This window comes from Tamandua tetradactyla, chromosome X, assembly GCF_023851605.1.
Source record: "Tamandua tetradactyla isolate mTamTet1 chromosome X, mTamTet1.pri, whole genome shotgun sequence".
Taxonomy (NCBI): domain Eukaryota; kingdom Metazoa; phylum Chordata; class Mammalia; order Pilosa; family Myrmecophagidae; genus Tamandua; species Tamandua tetradactyla.
In genome coordinates, this window is record NC_135353.1 from 114,572,786 (window position 1) to 114,592,329 (window position 19,544).

At 35.2% G+C, this 19,544-nt stretch overlaps 1 protein-coding gene across 8 annotated transcripts in view; it reads left to right on the forward strand.

Annotated features, from left to right (window-relative positions):
* The window catches only part of WNK3 (WNK lysine deficient protein kinase 3), a 168,558-nt gene that overhangs the window by 135,278 nt on the left and 13,736 nt on the right, over positions 1–19,544 (forward strand). For all 8 annotated transcript variants that reach the window (XM_077145630.1, XM_077145632.1, XM_077145631.1 and 5 more), the window contains 4 exons: positions 6,917–7,007; positions 7,546–7,676; positions 8,625–9,247; positions 12,140–12,351. In XM_077145630.1, the coding sequence (XP_077001745.1) occupies positions 6,917–7,007; positions 7,546–7,676; positions 8,625–9,247; positions 12,140–12,351 (1,057 nt within the window). The remainder of the gene's footprint in view (positions 1–6,916; positions 7,008–7,545; positions 7,677–8,624; positions 9,248–12,139; positions 12,352–19,544) is intronic.

Genomic DNA, 19,544 nt, shown 5'->3' on the forward strand with positions numbered 1-19,544 from the left:
TGTGTTTTTGTAATTCAGGTTAGACTTCTCTTCCCTTGACCTAGAACTCTTTTGTTTATACAGCTCCAACAAGAATTTAGTAGACTGCCCTTCTATTGTATTTCTAGGCACCCCATGATTTACTAGCCAATGCCACAAATCTCTGTGTGTCATATAATTTTGATGCCTCCTTTGAGTTTGTTGTCTATTATAATAGCCGCGTCTACCTTGTCTTTGGTGATTAAGTGCTGTCACCTGGCTTCTGCCAACTCGGGATCCTGTCATCCCCATTGTGTTTAAGGATTCCAGCTCAGTGACAGCAGTTCCTACAGTAATATCTGACCTACAGAGAAGTGCAACCACAGAGCTCTTGAGGGATGATGGTGCTAGTTTCACAAATTTATTTCTCACTGTCCTGGTAAAAGGTGCATCCTCTGGACATTCCTGGGGTGTAGGAGCAGGCTTTGCATGATAAATCCACTCTAACATTCCAATCTCTCTAAGCCTCTGGATCCCCTCATCTACATTATACCAGGGCAGTTCTGGCATTTCAGCCTCAGGTAATGTTGGCCACCTTTTGATCCGTGTTTCAACCAACCACCCAAACAAACTGTTAACACCTTTTCTAACCCCTCGAGCTATAACATTGAATGCAGAATCTCTGCTTAGTGGGTCCATATCAATAAATTCAGCCTGATCCAGCCTTATATTCCTCCCACCATTATCCCACACTCTTAAAATCCATTGCCACACATATTCCCCTGATGTCTGTCTATATAAATTGGAAAACTCACACAGTTCTTTTGGAGTATAACGTACCTCCTCATGTGTGATACTTTGTACCTCACCTTTAGGGGCCTGTTGGGACTTTAGTCTAGTTATAGGTCTAGAAGAAATGAGGGGTGGTGGGGGTGGGTCATGAAAAGAATTAGAAATATCTTCCAAGCCATTTGCTTCAGGGCCTTCATTTGCAGTTTCATCTGGTGAAACAGGATTAATCACTCTAGGGCTAATCCCTTCAGATGGAGGTTGGGTGGCCAATTCAAGGCAGGCTGGAGGTGGGGCGGCTGTGTCCTCAGGGCAGACTATTTCAGCGTTATCTAGAGAAGGCTCAGCATGGTCTAGGGTTTCAGCCTCACTCCCAACATCATTATCAATCCATATGTCACCATCCCATTTTTCAGGGTCCCACTCCTTTCCAATCAATGCCCTCACTTTAACGGCAGACACCATGCAAGACTGAGATTTCAGTTTACGTTGTAAAGTTGCTACTCTAACAATAAGATTCTGAGTCTGATTTTCAGAGATCTCAAGTCTACGGCTACAGGAGATAAGATTTTCCTTCAGGATACTCATAGAAACGTCTACATCTTTCAGACGGCTCTTAAGCTTCTCGTTTGAAGCCTTAAGCCTATCCCTTTCACCCTTTAATGTAGACAGTGTATCTAACAACAACCAACCAACATCTCTATAACTCTTATTTCTACAAAACTCTGTAAAGTTGTCAAAAACATTATCCCCCAGAGTCTGGCTTCGTACAAGCAAAGCATTAGGAGAATCGAATGATGATATTTTGAATATCTCCTTTGCCAACTCACTCCATGGATTGGGAGTGTCATTCTGATTACTGGAATCAGAGTCCTTAGTGTCTCTGAGTCCAGTCAGAGTAGAAAACCATTCATGAAAACCCATTTTTTAGATTCTGTTCCTTAAGAACCACTCCTGGTACCAAGATGTATTAATTAGGGTTCTCTAGAGAAACAGAATCAACAGGGAACACTTGCAAATATAACATTTATGAAAGTGTCTCATGTGACCGTAGGAACGCAGAGTCCAAAATCCACAGGGCAGGCTGCGAAGCCGATGACTCCAATCCGATGACTCCAATGGATGGCCTGGATGAACTCCACAGGAGAGGCTCACGAGCCAAAGCAGGGATGGAACCTGTCTCCTCTGAGTCCTCCTTAAAAGGCTTCCCATGATTACATTTAGCATCACTAATTGCAGAAGACACTCCCCTTTGGCTGATTACAAATGGAATCAGCTGTGGATGTAGCTGATGTGATCATGACCTAATCCTATGAAATGTCCTCATTGCAACAGGAGGCCAGCGCTTGCCCAATCAGATAAACAGGTACCACAACTTGACCAAGTTGACACCTGTCCCTAACCATGACACCCTTATTATTTAATTTTATTCCATATGTTCTACTCGTCTGTTGACAAGGTAGATAAAAGGAGCATCAGACACAAGGTTTTCACAATCACACAGTCACATTGTGAAAGCTATATGATTATACAATCATCATCAAGAAACATAGCTACTGGAATGCAGCTCTACATTTTCAGGCAGTTCCCTCCAGCCTCTCCATTACATCTTGAATAACAAGGTGATACCTACTTAATGCGTAAGAATAGCCTCCAGGATAACCTCTCGACTCTCTTTGGAATCTCTCAGCCATTGACACTTTGTCTCATTTCCCTCTTCCCCCTTTTGGTCGAGAAGGTGTTCTCAATCCCTTGATGCTAAGTCTCAGCTCATTCTAGGGTTTTTCTCAATCCCTTGATGCTGAGTCTCAGCTCATTCCAAGATCTCTGTCCCACGTTGCCAGGAAGGTCCACACCCTTGGGAGTCATGTCCCACACAGAGAAGGGGAGGGTGGTGAGACTGCTCATTGTGTTGGCTGGAGAGAATGGCCACATCTGAGCAACAAAAGAGTTTCTCTTGGGGGTGACTCTTAGGCCTAATTTTAAGTAGGCTTGACCTATCCTTTGTGGAGTTAAGTTTCGTATGAACAAACCCCAATACTGGGGGCTCAGCCTATAGCTTTGGTTGTCCACACTGCTTGTGAGAATATCAATATTCAACTTGGGGAAGTTGAATTTTCCCCCTTTTTCACCATTCCCAGAAGGGGACTTTGCAAATACTTTTCGACTCACTGTTCAAATCTCTCTTGGATTTATCGGGGCATCACCCTGGACAAACCAACAAAATCTCATGTCCTACTCAAGGTTCCATGTACTTATGGTGTTCAGTTAAGCTGTCTACATAAGTTATATTATGAAATACCCTAGTCAAAATATAAATTTTGTGCCAAATAAACATTTTTAAAAGCTACTGATTTTTGCATGTTGATCTTGTTATATTTTTTAATTAGCCTTTCTAACTTCATTGTAGATTTTTTCAGGGTTTTGTTCATATAAGATCATGTTATCTGAAAATAGGACAAATTTTACTTCTTCCTTTCCAATTTAGATGCCTTTTATTTCTTTTTCTTGCTTAATTTCTCTAGCTACCACTTCTAGTACAACGTTGAATAGTACAGTGGTGACAGTGGGCATCCTCTCTTGTTCCTGATCTTAGAGAGAAAACTTTGAGGTTTCCCTGTGAAACCATCTGATTTTGGGCTTTTCTTTGTTGGGAGGTTTTTGATTACTGATTTAATCTCTTTATAAGTAATTGGTTTCTTGTGATCTTCTCTTTCTTCTTGAGTCAATGTAGGTAGTTTGCTTGTTTCTAAGAATTTGTCCATTTCATCTAGCTTGCTTATTTATTGGCATACAGTTGTTCATAATATCCTCTTTGAGTCCATTTTATTTAGTGAAATAGGTGGCTATGTTTTCCTTTTCACTTCTAATTTTTGTTAATTATATCCAATCTCTTTTTTCTTTTTCAGTCTAGCTAAAGGGTTGTTGATTTTGTTAATTTTTTCAGAGAACCAACTTTTGTTTGATGTTCTCTGTTGTGTTTTTGTTTTCTGTTTCATTTATCTCTGCTCTTATCTTTGTTATTTCCTTCCTTTGGGTTTAGTTTGCTCTTCTTTTTCTTGTTCTTCCAGTTTTGAGGTTAAGTCTCTGATTTGAAGTCTTTCTTTTTTATTGAAAGCATTGAGAGCTCTAAACACTGCTTTGCTATACCCCATACGTTTTGTTATTTTGTATTTTCAATTTTTATTTGGTCTCAAGTATATTCACTTCTGATTTCTTTTTTAACTCATTGGTTGTTTAAAGTATGTTGTTTACTTTCCACGTATTTCTGAATTTTCCCTTTGTACCACTGTTATTGATTTCTAACTTATTCCCATTGTGGTTGGAGAATACACATTGCATGGTTTCAGTGTTTTTTAAATTTTTTGAGACTTATTTTTTTTACCCAGTATATGGTGTGTCTTGAAGAATGATCCACATTGACTCAAGAAGAATGTGCATTCTGTTTCATTGGCTGCAGTGTTCTATATATGTCTTGTTGATATAGAGTATCATTCAAATCCTGTCTTTCCTTATTGATCTTCTGAAAATATCCTTTCTTCTGAGTGGTTTGTTCTATCCTTTCTTGGGAGTAATTTAATGTCTCCTACTATTAATGTACAAACTGTCAGTTTCTCCCTTCAAATCTGTCAGTGTTTGCTTCATATATTTTGGGGCTCTGCTGTCAGGTGCATATATATTTATAATGGTTACAACTTGGTGTTGAATTGTCCCCTTTGTCAGTATATTATGACCAACTTTGTCTGTTGGAAGTGTTTTTAACCTAAAGTCTTTTATCTGATATTAGGGTAGCCTCCCCAGTTAACTTTTCTTTTCCACTTGCATGGTATATATTTTTTCATTCTTTAACTCAACTTGTATTTTATACTTTATGATGAGTCTCTTGCAGACAGTGTGTAGTTGGGTCATGCATTTTTATCCATTCTGCCAGTCTCTGCCTTTGAATTGGAGAGAATTCTCAATTTTTAAGTTGTGTCTAATCTCCTATTTAGATTTTTTAAATGTCATTGATCATATTTTTATCACACTAGTTCATTCTTTTTTCTCATGAATGTGGTATATTTTCTCATCTGTCTGAATGTGTTACAATCTTATTCTACATTATTAATGTTTCCTTGGCTCTTCTTCCATTTTGAGCTTAGTATTTTCTTGTAGTGTTGATTTTTTGTAAGAATTGGTGATTCTTAATCTCTTAAGATTCCTTCCATATCTGTCTGTGAATACTGAATATATTTAATGTATATATTCCTCCGGTAATTTTGGGAAAGGCATGGGACATGCTTCCTATCACAATATATTGCATCTTTTCTCTAATCTGCCTGATATTTGGCCGACTAGCTTGTTTTCAAAGGTAGGAGGAAGACTTCCCCCTCCTCTTGGATATCGTCTCTTTCCTGCATAACTGACCTTTATCTTTGCCATACTCTTTTTCTTATCTGGGGCAGATGCCTCTGCTATCTTATGCTTGGTGTGGAAGTGGGGAGTGAAGGGGTGGAACTCCCTGGCTGTTCTTTATTTGGTATCCCAAGTATTTATTGAGTAGTGAATATATGGAAATCTCTGTTTTTGTGGATCTCACATTCTAATGGGGGAAGGTAGATTCTGAAGAAATAAATGAACAAGTATGGTATGTAGAGCACTAAAGTAAAGCACTACGGTAGAAAGAGTTGGGGATAACTTTAAATAGGAGGGTAAGGGAAGACTTTCGTGTGGTGAGATTCACAGATGAAGATCTGAGCAGCCATTCAACAAGTAGTATGAAGGGCATTCTAGGCAGAGGTTATAGCAAGTGCAAAGGCCATAGGGTGGAACAAACATGGTATACTCATGTCATAAAAAAATGACCAGTGAGTAAGTAGGGAGGGTATTATGAGATGAGGTTGAAGGCATATTTAGGAAACAGATCATGTATATCTTTGTAAACATTTTAGTCAACCATTCATACTTTTGATTAGCCTCTTGCTGCCCATATCTGCGACCTTAATTTGCAGCATTTTAAAACAGTTCCCACATATCTTGGGCTCTCTTTTCTACCTTCAGTTATATATACATGTGTCCATATAAATCTTTCCTGTTGAATGTGTGGATCTGAATTGTTAAAAGAAGCTGGAACATGTATTAAATTGCCATATTGATCTAGCCATTACTTATTCAAATCTTTCATGTAATTTTAGTAGGACCAGAGCAACACTTTCTAATTGAGCGTTTTTTTATTTTTGTTTTTTTTCCCTCATGAGAGTAGTGCTATTTCTAGTACACAACAGGAGTTTGGAAACTGCAAACTGGTTGTTCAGAGTTTTATCTCCAATAACTGCTGATCTATCTCCTCTTATGTCTCAACAGTGATTACTTAAGACTACCTCTTAGGCTATCCTACTTCAGACAATTTTGAATCCCATCTTTGTGCTTTTCAATATTTGTTTAATCTTCTTGATTAGTAGTGACCCCTGAAATATTTGTAGTTATATTAATGTTTATATTAATTATTATAGATAATTCATTTTTAAAGTGCTGATTTAGAAAACAATGATTAACTTTTTTTGTGGGGTATTAGGGAGAACAAGAAGACAGGAAGATTGATTGTATAGCCACCAGTGACCTGACATTAACAATAATTGTTGGAGCATGAATTTGAAATTTTGAAATAATTTTTAGGTCCATTGTAAAGTTTTTCTATGCTTTCATAAAGTAAGAAACTTGTTTTGGTAATGTTTTGCTAGTAACTTAAGTGCCTAAATATTGTTTTTCTATGTAATCATGTGTGTCAGGCATTTTTAACTTTCTTAAATAATAGGAGCATAAATGAAAATTTTAATAGTATAGTGTTTCAGTAACCTTTTTAGTAAATTGGTCCATAGAAGAGAAATAGTTATATTTTAATTTTTGATTTTCAAAGTTCATGTAATGGTGAAAAGTATTCTGAGGTGAAGGATTAATATTTTGTCTTTTTTTCTTATCCGAGGTCAAAAGATATTTTTAAACAAAGGGGAAAGCTTAATTTCAATAGAGTACTTCAGGTTCATCATGACATGGTGCTATTAATAAAACTATATATAGCATCCTATTTTTGATTACCAGTGGTCTATACAACAAACTCCGAGGTATAAACAACGGTTCCACATTATCTAAGTTATTACCATTTTGATTTTTATCTTTTTGTCTCCATTAGGAGATGTCCCCAGATGCTTCACTTCCAGGGGATCCAGTGGCCTGTCCTGCTGCTGTGTCAAGCGGTGGAACCATTCATCTGCAGACAGGAGGTGGATATTTTGGCCTAAGCTTTACTTGTCCTAGTCTCAAAAATCCTATTAGCAAGAAATCCTGGACTCGCAAATTAAAAAGCTGGGCATACAGGCTACGGCAGTCAACCAGCTTTTTCAAGAGATCAAAAGTCCGTCAAGGTAGTGTGCTTACAGTCAGGGACATAGACTAGGTAACATCACTTTTCATTTACTTATGTATTTTTTTTTGTTGTTCATACACGAATCTTGTCACTTTTTCCACGTAGCCCATGTATGTGACATGTTTCATTAATGCCATTGCCATTTTATTTTTCCTTTTGCAACTAATTTGGTTTTCCAGTTACTCATTTCATATAGATACTAAGTCTTGGGATAAATCTTTCAATGTTTGATTTAGAGTCAGGGATTTATGCAATATTGCTTAATACATTAACACCTTTTAACTGTCTAGCAGGAGTTAAAACTTTTTCTACTTTTCTTCAATTTTGGTAATGTAAGCAAATTTAATCTTAACTATCTTCTTTTTTTTCTGCTTGTAATTTGGCAATACTTACAGTGGAAACAGAAGATATAAGATCAGCAGTTGCTTCTGATCCCATTCCTCTGACCCGACAATCTACAGCTGATACTAGGGCTATGAGTAGATATAAAGTGATGAGTGGATCCTTTCAGCGGGGTCGGTTCCAGGTTTGTGTCTTTGGTTGAATCCTTATCTATAGGGTATTATAAAAGGTAATAACATTGAAATTCTTAGTCTGTAGATAATACTTATTTTAGAAGTAGATCATTGTCATATATAATTTTTTCCCCTTGCACATATCTCCTCACCTTTTGAAGCCATCAGTAAAGGTGAGTCCAAAGAAACGGGGGGTTTAATAGCTAGAGGAGTACACAGAAATGGGTTATCACTTTATGGGGGTGGGGTGAGCACATTTGATTGAATGGTCTTTTTCATAAATCTAATTTCATGTCCTTCAGAATCTCAGCAACTTTAATTATGTATTTTTTTTAATTGTGGAATTTTATTCAAGCAATATGAAGCCAACCTTTCTTTGCTCAAGGGCTCTGATTGAAAGACTTTGAAGATGGGGATTATAGATGGGATTTTTTAAAAATTTATTTATTAATTAAAAAATTAAGACACAAAATAAAACATCAACATACATAATCAGTAATTCACAATATCATCACTTAGTTGCATATTCATCATTTTTTAGAACATTTGCATTAATTCAGAAAAAGAAATAAAAAGACAATAGAAAAAGAAATAAAACTAACACAGGAAAGAAAAAAAAAGATTATACCTATCATACCCCTTACCCCCGCTTTCATTGATCACTAGCATTTCAAACTAAATTTATTTCAGCATTTGTTCCCCCTATTATTTATTTTTATTCCATATGTTCTACTCCTTTGTTGACAAGGTAGATAAAAGGAGCATCAGACACAGGTTTTCACAATCACACAGTCACATTGTGACAGCTGTAATAGATGGGATTTTTAAGGGTTAGTATTATTCAATTTATATACATCACCACAGATTATCCACTTGTTTATGCCATAAATTATATTGATAATGAATTTCTTTATGAGGTTTACTCTTTGGTTAGACACTTTTGCCTTTTTATATCTTAGGTGATTACAGTTCCTCAGCAGCAGTCAGTGAAAGTGACATCTTTTGGAATAGAACACATACCAGCTTCCAAACAAATGGCAAGCCATTCTAGTGAAGAAGTTCTCTTTACCGAAACAGCAAAGTCTCAGTTGGTAGAAGTGGAACCTGCCACGAACAATCCACAGACTTCATTTTCTTCTCAGAAGTTACGAGCGCTTCCTAAGACCTTTAAAGAAGATGAAGAAATTCCCAAACAAGGTGACAACTTCTTATCTTTCAGCACAGCTTGTGAGGCTAATGTATCTTTGATGACTCCAGAAAAGGAATTGGAAGAAACTTCAGCCACAGGAAGTAGTAGCCTGCAGTCTACATCTGAGCTGTTGCTTAAAAGGAGAGAGATACTGACTGTTGGGAAACAGCCTAGTTCTGATAGTGAATCTTCAATCCCTCTTGCTGGCATTGCAAAGTCAATGGCAAAGACTGGTCCAGAGAGTGGCCAATGCTTACCACTCTGTGAAGAACAAGCCTGTGTTCAAACACAGAGCTCGCTCTTATATTCACATTCTTCCCCAATGAGCAGTGATGATGAATCAGAAATAGAGGATGAGGATTTGAAGGTGGAGCTTCAACGGTTACGAGAAAAGTAAGGACTGTTTCTGTTCTTGCTACAAATATGGTTGCCCTGGGTTTAGTAGAATTTAATATTTGGTAGCTAAATATTTAGGATTGGTGACATTTTAATGATTGAAAACTTTTTATGATTGAAAAATACACAGAAATCTAAAATGGCATTTAAATGCTAGACATTTATGAGTGTTAAAATCCTCACATTAAAATGTTTTCCTAGCGTGACAGTCAATTATAATTGGTTATTTACCAATATGATTTTTTTGTTGAACTTTTCAATCCTTATCCTTCAGGACTTTTGTTTTTAGATTTCATTGCTTTTTTAATTATATATGTTATATAATTTCACATTTGATAGGTAAAAGACTAATTTATACATTCATAGATAGATTCCTACATTCTTCTGTAGGAAAAGGTAAGATACCTCCAAGATTAAGCTTGTACTTTGGTGTCTGAGGTCCTTAACCTTTACAAGTATTACTGTGGTAATATATTTTGTCACATAGGAATGCTGTTTTTATATTTAGTTTTATAAACTACATCATGTTTTTAAGAAATTAGTATTATTTACTGAATTCTTCCTGACTTTATTCATGTTGTTCAAAATTCAAAAGATAGGAAAGAATAACAAAGTAGTCTCTCTCAACGCTTCTACTCTAGGCACCCAGTTTGTTTCCTTAAAGGCAAACAATATTACCTGTTTTTTATGTCCAGTTAGTCTGTGTATATACAAATAAATGCATACATATTTTATTCTCTTTTCCCACAAATTGTAGCATATTTTAAACTTTTTTGCATTTTAGTTTTTCACCTTTTCACTACATCTATATCATTCTTTTTTCAACTCCATAGTATTCAATTATATGGCTATTCCTGTAAATTATTTACAAACTTCCTATCAATAACCCCATGCCATTACTTTCAAAAGTCTAGACCAGCTTTCACAATTTTTGAGTGTTTCTTATGCTTTAAAGAATTTCTGCCCTGTTCTGGTCTTGAACAACTTGTAAAAGCAGGTAGAATGAGGGAGGAAATAAAAATCTATATAGGTAGGGGAAAAGTGGACTTTAACTAGATTCCTATGTGTTTTGATAAGGCTCCAATTGCATGCTACATTTGAGTATTTCAAACTCAAACTGGTTAAAATCCTTAGAGATTTCCTAGTTTTTTTCCCCTATTGTTTTTAAGGCCTTGCCCAGAAGAGGAAAGAAACAAATTATTATTCTAGTGACAGATAAGTGTAATACTGTTTTCTCTCCAACTTGTTTCAGTTGTTTTCATTTTCAAATAAAGGATCATATTTTTAAAAGACATAATGTGTACCCCTTTTAATTTCAGCCTGGAAAAATTGTGAATGTATACTTTAAACATTTATCACTAGAGTTGATGTTGTACTTAATACAGAAAAAAACTTAAGATGCAGGCTTGATTTAACTATATGCTAAAAACTATGCACTATGTGTACACTGATACTTTTATAATAAAAATTTATTGTTAAAGTGGTTTATTATTTTTTATATCAATAATCCATAACTTTTTTCGGGGGAGGGGTAACATGGTCTGGGAACAGAACCCGAGTCTCCCACATGGAAGGCGAGCATTCTACCATGAACCATCTGTGCACCCTATCGCTATTCTTTAATGCTTTTTGTTATTGCTTCTTTTAAACTGTTCCTTAAGACTGATGGCTTTATAGATGACCAAGATGTGAGACATGGATTTTCATAACCTCATGAAGGGATCTTTAAAAATAATTTATTTTGTTCTGTCTTCAGTCTTCTTTTTCATTTTAATATTTTCAAAGTTTTTTTAAACCCCAGGGTGATATTTCTAAGGATTATAGTCCTGTAGGCCCATATGGAAAAATGAGTTTTTAGCCCTAAGTCAGTATGAATTAACTACTGTCTTTTTTGCATAAATATCTGGGTATTTCTAAGATTATTATTACGAAAGTGATTCATAGGAAGAGATGCAAACACTACAATAGAAAAGGAAACAATAAACCTCACATTTCTTATGCCCCAATCACAATTCTCAGAAACAACTACTGTGAACTATTTGGCATATATCTTCTCAGTCATTTTTCTATGCATTTACAAATATATGATTTTTGCTTTAATGGACATTTTGGTTGTTTCCTATGTTTTGTTTATGTAGATGTTGCTGAAGTGAAAATCCTTATAGTTTAACATACCTATGTATTTTTGTGGGGTTGCTGGGTTTAAAAATTGTGCATATTTCAGATAAATAGATGCTGCTAAAATTGTTTTCCCATGTAACTAATACAATTTTTCACTCCAAACAAAAATATATAAAAGTGCCTGTTTTTCGACACCTTAAAACACTGAACTGTATCTCATCAATCCTTTTATTTCCAATCAGATGAATTTAAAGTTTTTAAAAATTACTTCTGATTGGTTATTAGTAAGGTTGGACATCATCTCGTTTATTAGTTATTTGTCCTCATTGGAATTGCCTTTTCACAGTCTTTGCCCTTTTTTCTATAATATTTATTTTTCTTACTGATTTTTAGGAACTGTTTATATATTCTGAACATTAACCCTTTATTATGTGTTGTGAATATTTTCTTTCTGTTTATATTTGCAACATATAATAAAGAAAGGGTTCATAGCATTAACACGATTTAAGTTTTGATTTATCGTCTTTCATTGTATTGAAGTTGTAAGAAATTGTTCTTGTTAAATTTACTCACATTTTTTGATATACCTTATTAGTGTAATACTTAGGAAAGCATTTCCCATCCTAAAATTGTGAAAATACTCTCCAGTGTTTCCATATTCTTCACTTAAATTTCTTGTTAATCTTTCCATGTACTGGTATAGAATTTCTTGGCTCATCTGTATGGTGCCAGTGCCAATAAAATGCTTTCTGCATGATTTTCATTCAGACACATTCAGGAGGTGGTAAATCTTCAAACCCAGCAGAATAAGGAGCTACAGGAGCTTTATGAACGCCTTCGGTTAATTAAAGACAGCAAAACTCAATCATCTAAGGTTCCTGTGCCACCTACATCACCGCGTCGACCAAGATCTTTCAAAAGCAAACTTCGTAGCCGTCCCCAGTCCTTGACACATGGGGACAGTGGCTTAGATGCTACAGGTAAATCAGTCATAAAAGTGATTTTAAAAAAGCCTGGTCAAAAGATCAGCAAAATTCTAAAAACCGTAATGGTATAATTTGTTTATTGTTTTTTTTTTACCATGGGCAGGCACCAGGAATCGAACCCAGCTCTCTGGCATGGCAGGCAAGAACTCTGCCTGCTGAGCCACTGTGGTCTGCCCATAATTTGCTTTTAATTAAACCAAAATGATTTAAAGAAGGCAGATTATTCTGAGATTCTATTCTGTTTTTTGGTACTTTCTGTTTTTTTATGAAATAGTAGCAATGACAGATGATAGATTTGCATAAGCATATGAGTTTGTTTTATGTTTTCATTTGGAAAACAAATAGTTGGAAACCTATTATCAATCTCCAAAATAATGTCTGAAATGTGGTCAATGAAACTTCAGGTCTAGCATTTAGAGTTTGTTGGTCACAAAGGTAATCTTAAACATACACTCATGTTCTGTCTGAATTAAGAGATCTTTATTTTGTAATAAGAAAATGAGAAATGGCACTTCTTTGACTTTTAATAGAGGGTCAATCTCTACTTAACCAATAAAGAAAGACATTGTTAATCAGGTCAGGCTTCTTTGGTTACATCTGCCCAGTCAAGGTGGGGGTTGAGAGTAGACTGTTAAGTCTCTATATATATATCAATAGAACTTGTGATAGACAGACTAATGCCCCCCCAAAAGATGTCCATGTCTAATACCTGGAACATGTGACCATATTAGGTTACATGGCAAAGGGAATTAAAGTTACAGATGGGATTATGGCTGCTAATCAGCTGAGTTTAAAATAGGAAGAGTATCCTGGATTATGCAGGTAACGCCCAAGGTAATCACAGGTGTCCTTAAAAGTAAAAGAGGGAGATGAAAGTGAGCAGCAAAGAAAAGATGTGAGGAGGGAATGTGAGTTAGAGAGATGCAATATTACTGACTTCAAAAATGTAGAAAGAGGGCCATGAAGCAAGGAATACAAGCAGCTTCTAAAAGCTGGAAAAGACAGGTGAATTGATTCTCCTCTAGAGCTTCCAGATGGAAGACATTCCTGCTGACACCTTGATTTTAGCCTAATGTAATCTGTCAGAGACTTGTGACCTCCAGAATTATAAGAGAATAAATTTGTGTTTTTTTAAACCACTAAGTTTGTGGTAGTTTGCTATACCCGCAAAAGAAAACTAATGCAGGGCGGGCCATGGTGGCTCACCAGGCAAGAATGCTCGCCTGCCATGCCAGAGGACCCAGGTTCGATTCCCAGTGCCTGCCCATGTAAAAAAAAAAAAAAGAAAAACTAATGCAGAACTCAAGAAAAGGACCTGTGATTTGGATAATCCTTGCAAAGACAGGGGTGAATGGTAGACTTTTATTGAAGGCAATTTGGGGATTTAATAGCACAAGCCTGTGGAGCTTTAGTCTAGTGCTCTACCATTAACAGCTATACTGTATTTGATTTTGTTACCAAATGACTTCCTCTTTTATGTTTAGTTTCTCCTTCCCCATAACTTCAGCTTTCAGATGGTTTTGGTTTTTTATGATTCCAAAGCATTATTTCACTTTCAGATCCATGTTTAATTGGAGTTAGTCAGATTCCAGAGATAGAAAATGTAACTGCCCCTGTTAATCTTTTTCACCGGGAAATGAGTCAGAGGCCATTGCCCAGCCTATGGATATTCTGTTTTCCAGTCAGGTGCCTGCCTCATTCTAACCAGCCATGCCAGAGCCATGACATCTCATGGTAAAAACAAACTTGCTACCACTTAAGAAATGCTGTGGGGCGGGTGAGGCATTTTTCTTTGGCAAGAGATTTAGGATGGGTCAAGAGTGACATCTCTCTACTCTTTAAAAACACGTAATAAATTTCTTTTGAATAAAGCTGTATAGGAAGTTTTTTAAAAAGGAGTTATTTTTTAAATCATCATATATTAACTTGACATTCATAAGAGAAAAGTTCCATGAATTAAACGCATGTCATAATAGAGCTCTTCAGAGAAACAGAATGAACAGGATATATATATGAAGATATTTATTATAGGAATTGGCTCCCCACGTGAATTGGCAAACCATAGGGCAGGGTGCAAGTTGGAAACTCTGAAGAAGATGAAGTAAATTCCCTAGCAGATGTGTGCTTGCTGATGTAGAGACAGGAATTCTTTCTGACTTCTGAAATCCTCAGTTCTGGCTTCAAGACTGCCAACAGATTGGGTGAGGAAACTCTCCTCATTGCTGAAGGCAATCTCTTTAGTTCATTGTAGATGAAACCAACTGACTAGAAGTGCAAATCCATCTATGAAATACCCTCACAATTAACAATCAGGCCGGTGCATGTTTGACTAAATAACAGGACGACATAACCTAGTCAAGTTAACACATGAAATTAACTATCACATATGTATACGTTCACGAAACTACCACCACAGTCAGGATACAGAACAGTATCACCATCCCCCCAAATCTCCCTCATGCTAACACTTTAAAGTACCATGCCCCATCCCTACTCACTGCTAACCACAGATCAGTTCTCCATCACTGTAGTTAACACTTTTCAAGAATGTCATAAAAATTAAATCAGTGTAGCATGTAAGCTTTTAGATTGGCTTCTTTCATTCAGCATAATTCTTTTGGGATTCCTCAAGTCATTTTGTATTACAAAAGCTCCTTTATAATGCTGAATAATATTCCATAGTATAGATGTTATCACAGTTACTCACCTGTTGAAGGACATTTGGGTTGTTCCTGTTTTGAATTTTTACAAATAAAGCTGTATGGTTTTCTGTGAATGTAAGTTTTCAATTCACTTGGGAAAAAATATCCAGAAGTGGGATGGCTGAGTCATACAGTATGTGGATTTAAAATTTTTAAGAAGCTGCCAAATTGTTTCCTGAGCAATTGTATCATTTTCCATTCCCACCAGCAATGTACCATACATACAGTTTCTCTGTATCCTCTTTAGCACTTGGTATCCTCAGTGTTCTTTATTTTAGCCGATCTAATAGGTATGTAATAGTTTATCATGGTGGTTTTCATTTTCATTATTTCTCTTAATGCTGAATATTTTTTCCTCGTGCTTATTTGCCATCTGTATATCCTCTTTGGTGACATGTCTCTTAAAAACTTTTCTCATTTTTGTTGTACCATGTTTTATTTTTAACTGAAATTTTTATTGAAATAATGTGGATTTGCATGCAGTTGAAGAAATAACACAGAGAGATCCCACGTACCCTTTAAACTATTTTCCTCAAAGTTAACATTTTTTGCAATTTAAAAAAATTAGGGTATTGGTTTTCTTATGTATTTTGAGAGGTTTTTATATATTTTGGATATAAATCCTTTTTTGCATATGTGACTTGCATATGTGATTTTCTCCTAGTCTATAGCTTGTCTTTTCATTCTCTTAACAGTGTTATTGACACACAAAGTATAATTTTAATAAAGTACAAATTATCAAATGTTTCTTTGATGTGTCATGATGCTGGTATAATATTTTAAAACTCTGCCTAATACCAGGTCACAAAGCTTTTCCTCTAAAAGTTTTATAGTTTATGTATTACATTTGAATCTATGACACATTTTATGTTAATTTCTGTATAAGGTGTGAGGTTTTGAGGGTGGTTCTTTTTTTGAATTTGGATGTTCAATTGTTCCATTACTATTTATTAAACAGACTATCCTTTCTCCATTGAATTGCTTTTGGATTTTTGTCAAGAAGGAATTGGCCATATGTATGCGCCTATTTCTGAACTTTTTCATTCTGATCCACTGATTTATGTGTCTATCCTTTCATCAATACCACACTATCTTGATTTACAGTAGCTTTTTTCTAAGTCCCTAAATTGATATTATTATAATCAGGTATTATGATCCCTCCAATTTTATTCTTCTTTGAAAATTGTTTTAAGGATTCTAGTTCCTTTGCCTATTCATAGAAATTTTAAATTCAGCTTGACTCTATCTACAAAAATCTCCTGGAAGTTTGATTTGAATTACATTAAATTTATATATAAATTTGGGAAGAATTGACATTTTTACTATATTGAGTCTTCCAATCAATAAACATGGGATGTCTCTTCATTTTAAAGGTATTCTTTGATTTCCTTTATCAGATTTTTATGTTTTCCAGTATGCAGATCCAGTACATATTTTGTTATATTTATACATAAGGGCTTTTTTTGTTTGGGGTGGAGGAAGGGAAATTATAAATGTTTTTTTTTTTAATTTGGTTTCCAATTATACATTGCTAGTATATAGAAATATGATTAATTTTTGCATATTGACCTTGGACCCTAAGATATTGCTATAAACTCACTTATTTGTTCTAGGAGTTTTCTTGTAGATTCTTTGGGATTTTCTGCATATACAATATATTTCATCTATGGATAGAGACAGTTTGTATCTTTGCTTTCCAATTTGTATGCCTTTTATTTATTTTTCTTGTTTTACTGTACTGGATAAGACTTCCAATATGATGTTGAATAGTGCTGAGATTGGATGTCCTTGACTTATTCCCATTGTTAAGGGGAAAGCCTTCAGTCTTTGACTATTAAGTATGGTAGCTGTAAATTATTTGTAGTTGCCCTTTATTGATTTGAGAAAATTCTGTTTTATTTCTAGTTTCTGAGAGGTTTATCATGACTGGCTATTGAATTTTGTCTTTTGCTTTTCTGTGTCAGTTAATAAATTCATGAGACTTTTCTTCTTTAGATTGTTCATATGATGATGACATTGATTAAATTTTTTATAGTAAGCCAGCCTTGCATTCCCAAATTAAACCCTATTTTTTCAGTTTATCATTTCTCTTATATATTCCTACATTAAATTTACTAATATTTTATAAAATATTTTTGATCTAAGTTCATGAGGATTATTGGTCTATATTTTCATTCTTTTTTTTGTTTGTTTGATTTGGTTTATTTGGAGCACTGTCATTCTGGTTTTGGTATCAAGAAATGCTGGTGTGATAAATTGAATTATGTTCCCCACAAAGACATACCTAAGTTCTGTTCTCCAGTCTTATGTGTGTGAACTCATTTGTAAATGGAATTGTCAAAGATCCTATTAAGATGAGGCCAGATTCTGAACAACCAAGATGGTGGCATAAGACACTCCTGGGTAACATCCCCCAATAGAATCTTTGAAAAAGGGGCAGAAACACGCAGAGCCGTCTTCCTCAAAATTCTGGAAAACATTTACAGGGTTACTTTAACTGAGCAAGTGCTGAATCAAGAAAAAGCAGCTTGAAAAATGGTAGGCAAACCTCCTGGTGCCCTTGCTGGATCCTCCCCCACCCCTGTTCCTGCATGGTGTAGAGCAAGCCTACCCTCCCACTGTGGGTCCCTGGCCCTGTTCCAGACGGAATATAGTAACCCCTGTGTCCTAGGATGTCTGTAGGTCAATGCCAGTCTATCAGGTGGAAGCCTGAAGAACTCTTGTCTCAGGCTTATCCTCCCAGAATTTGTCCTGAAGACAGAGAAGCAGTTTTGTAGACTGTTCAAACAGTGAAAGAAATAATTAAGTTGATGTGGCCTGGGGCAAAGACTACCTGCATTAAGCCATACAATTGAGAACTCGGGAAGGGGTAAATGTCTGTTTCAAAGGAAGTAGAGGAGGTATTCAAGTTCTAGTACAAGCCCAGGACAAGAAGCAGTCTTCATACAGGCTCAGATAAGACAGAGAGGATCCTGAATTTCCTATTCTCCTTGAGCTGATCTTCACAGGAAGTCTAAGCACCAAAGAAGAACAACAGCTGAATTTGCAAAGAGGGAGAGGTACTTTTACTTTGATTTGTTTTTGTTAGTTTTTGGCATTCAGAAATCTCTGGCATATCACTAGCTAGATACAAACTTAAGGAACAGACGGCTCAGGGACTAAATCCCAGAATTAACACATCACAACATTAAAATATACAATGTACAACAAACTATTATGACAGGTAAAGAAACAGGGAATGATGATCCATCCAGAGGAACAAGTTATAAATACATATAAATATCTTCTCTGTGTTGTCTTGGTCAGTCTAACTAATGGCTCATTGATTTTGTTGATCTTTTCAAAGGTACCAGCTGTTGGTTTCTTTGATTTTCTCTATTCCTTCTCTATTCTCTATTTCATGTGTTTCTGCTCTGATGTTTATTATTTCCTTTTTTCTACTTGGCTTTGAGTTTAGTTTTCCCTTTTTTTAAATTTCTGAAGGTAGAATATTAGGTTATTGATTTGAGGGCATTTACAGCCATAATTTTCCTCTAGATTTTGTTTAGCTGCTGCTTATAAGTTTTGGTAATTTATGTTTTCATTTTCATTCATGTCAGAATTGTCCTAATTTTCCTAGTGAGTTCTTCTTTGAACTGTTGGTCATTTACGAGTGTATTGTTTAATTTTCACCTATTTGTGAATTTCCCAAATTTCCTTCCTTCAGTGATTTCTAATTTTATTCCATTGTGGTTGAAGCAAATACTGTCCATGAATACAATCCTTTTAATATTATTGATGTTTGTTTCATGGCCTAGCATATGGTCTTTCTGAAGACTTCCCTTTGCACTTGTGTATTTTGCCTTTTGGGAGTGGAGCATTCTATACCTGTCTGTTAGGAGTAGTTGTTTTATAGTGTTCTTCAAATCTTCTATTTTCTTGTTGATCTTCTGCCTAGTTGTTCTACCCATTATTGAAAGTAGAGCATTAATCTTTGACTATTATTGTTGAATTTTCTAATTCTTGTTCACTTTTGTCAGTATTTGTTTCATGTATTTGGGGGCTTGGTTTATATATGTTTATTATTATAGCTTGATGAATTGAAACTTTTATCATTTTAAAATGTCCTTCTTTGCATCTTATAAAAAATTTGGTCTTAAAGTTTATTTTGTTTCTTCTTTGTAAGCTATTAAAGCTCTTTTGGTTACTATTTGCATGGTACATATTTTTCATCCTTTTACTTTTTTAAAACATTTTTTATTGTGAAATATAACATATTTTTAAAAAGTGATAAATTTCAAATTATGGTATAGGTTACAGTTCTACTATTTCAGGTTTTTCCTTCTAGCTGCTCTAAGACACTGAAAATTAAAAAGAAAAGTCAGTATAATAATGATTCACTTATTTGTAAAATAATACTTATTTTAAAGTATTATTACACACTTATTTGTAAAATCCTATCTTTGATACAGCTCCCTCCTTCTCCCTTGATCCTTCTCCATCCTT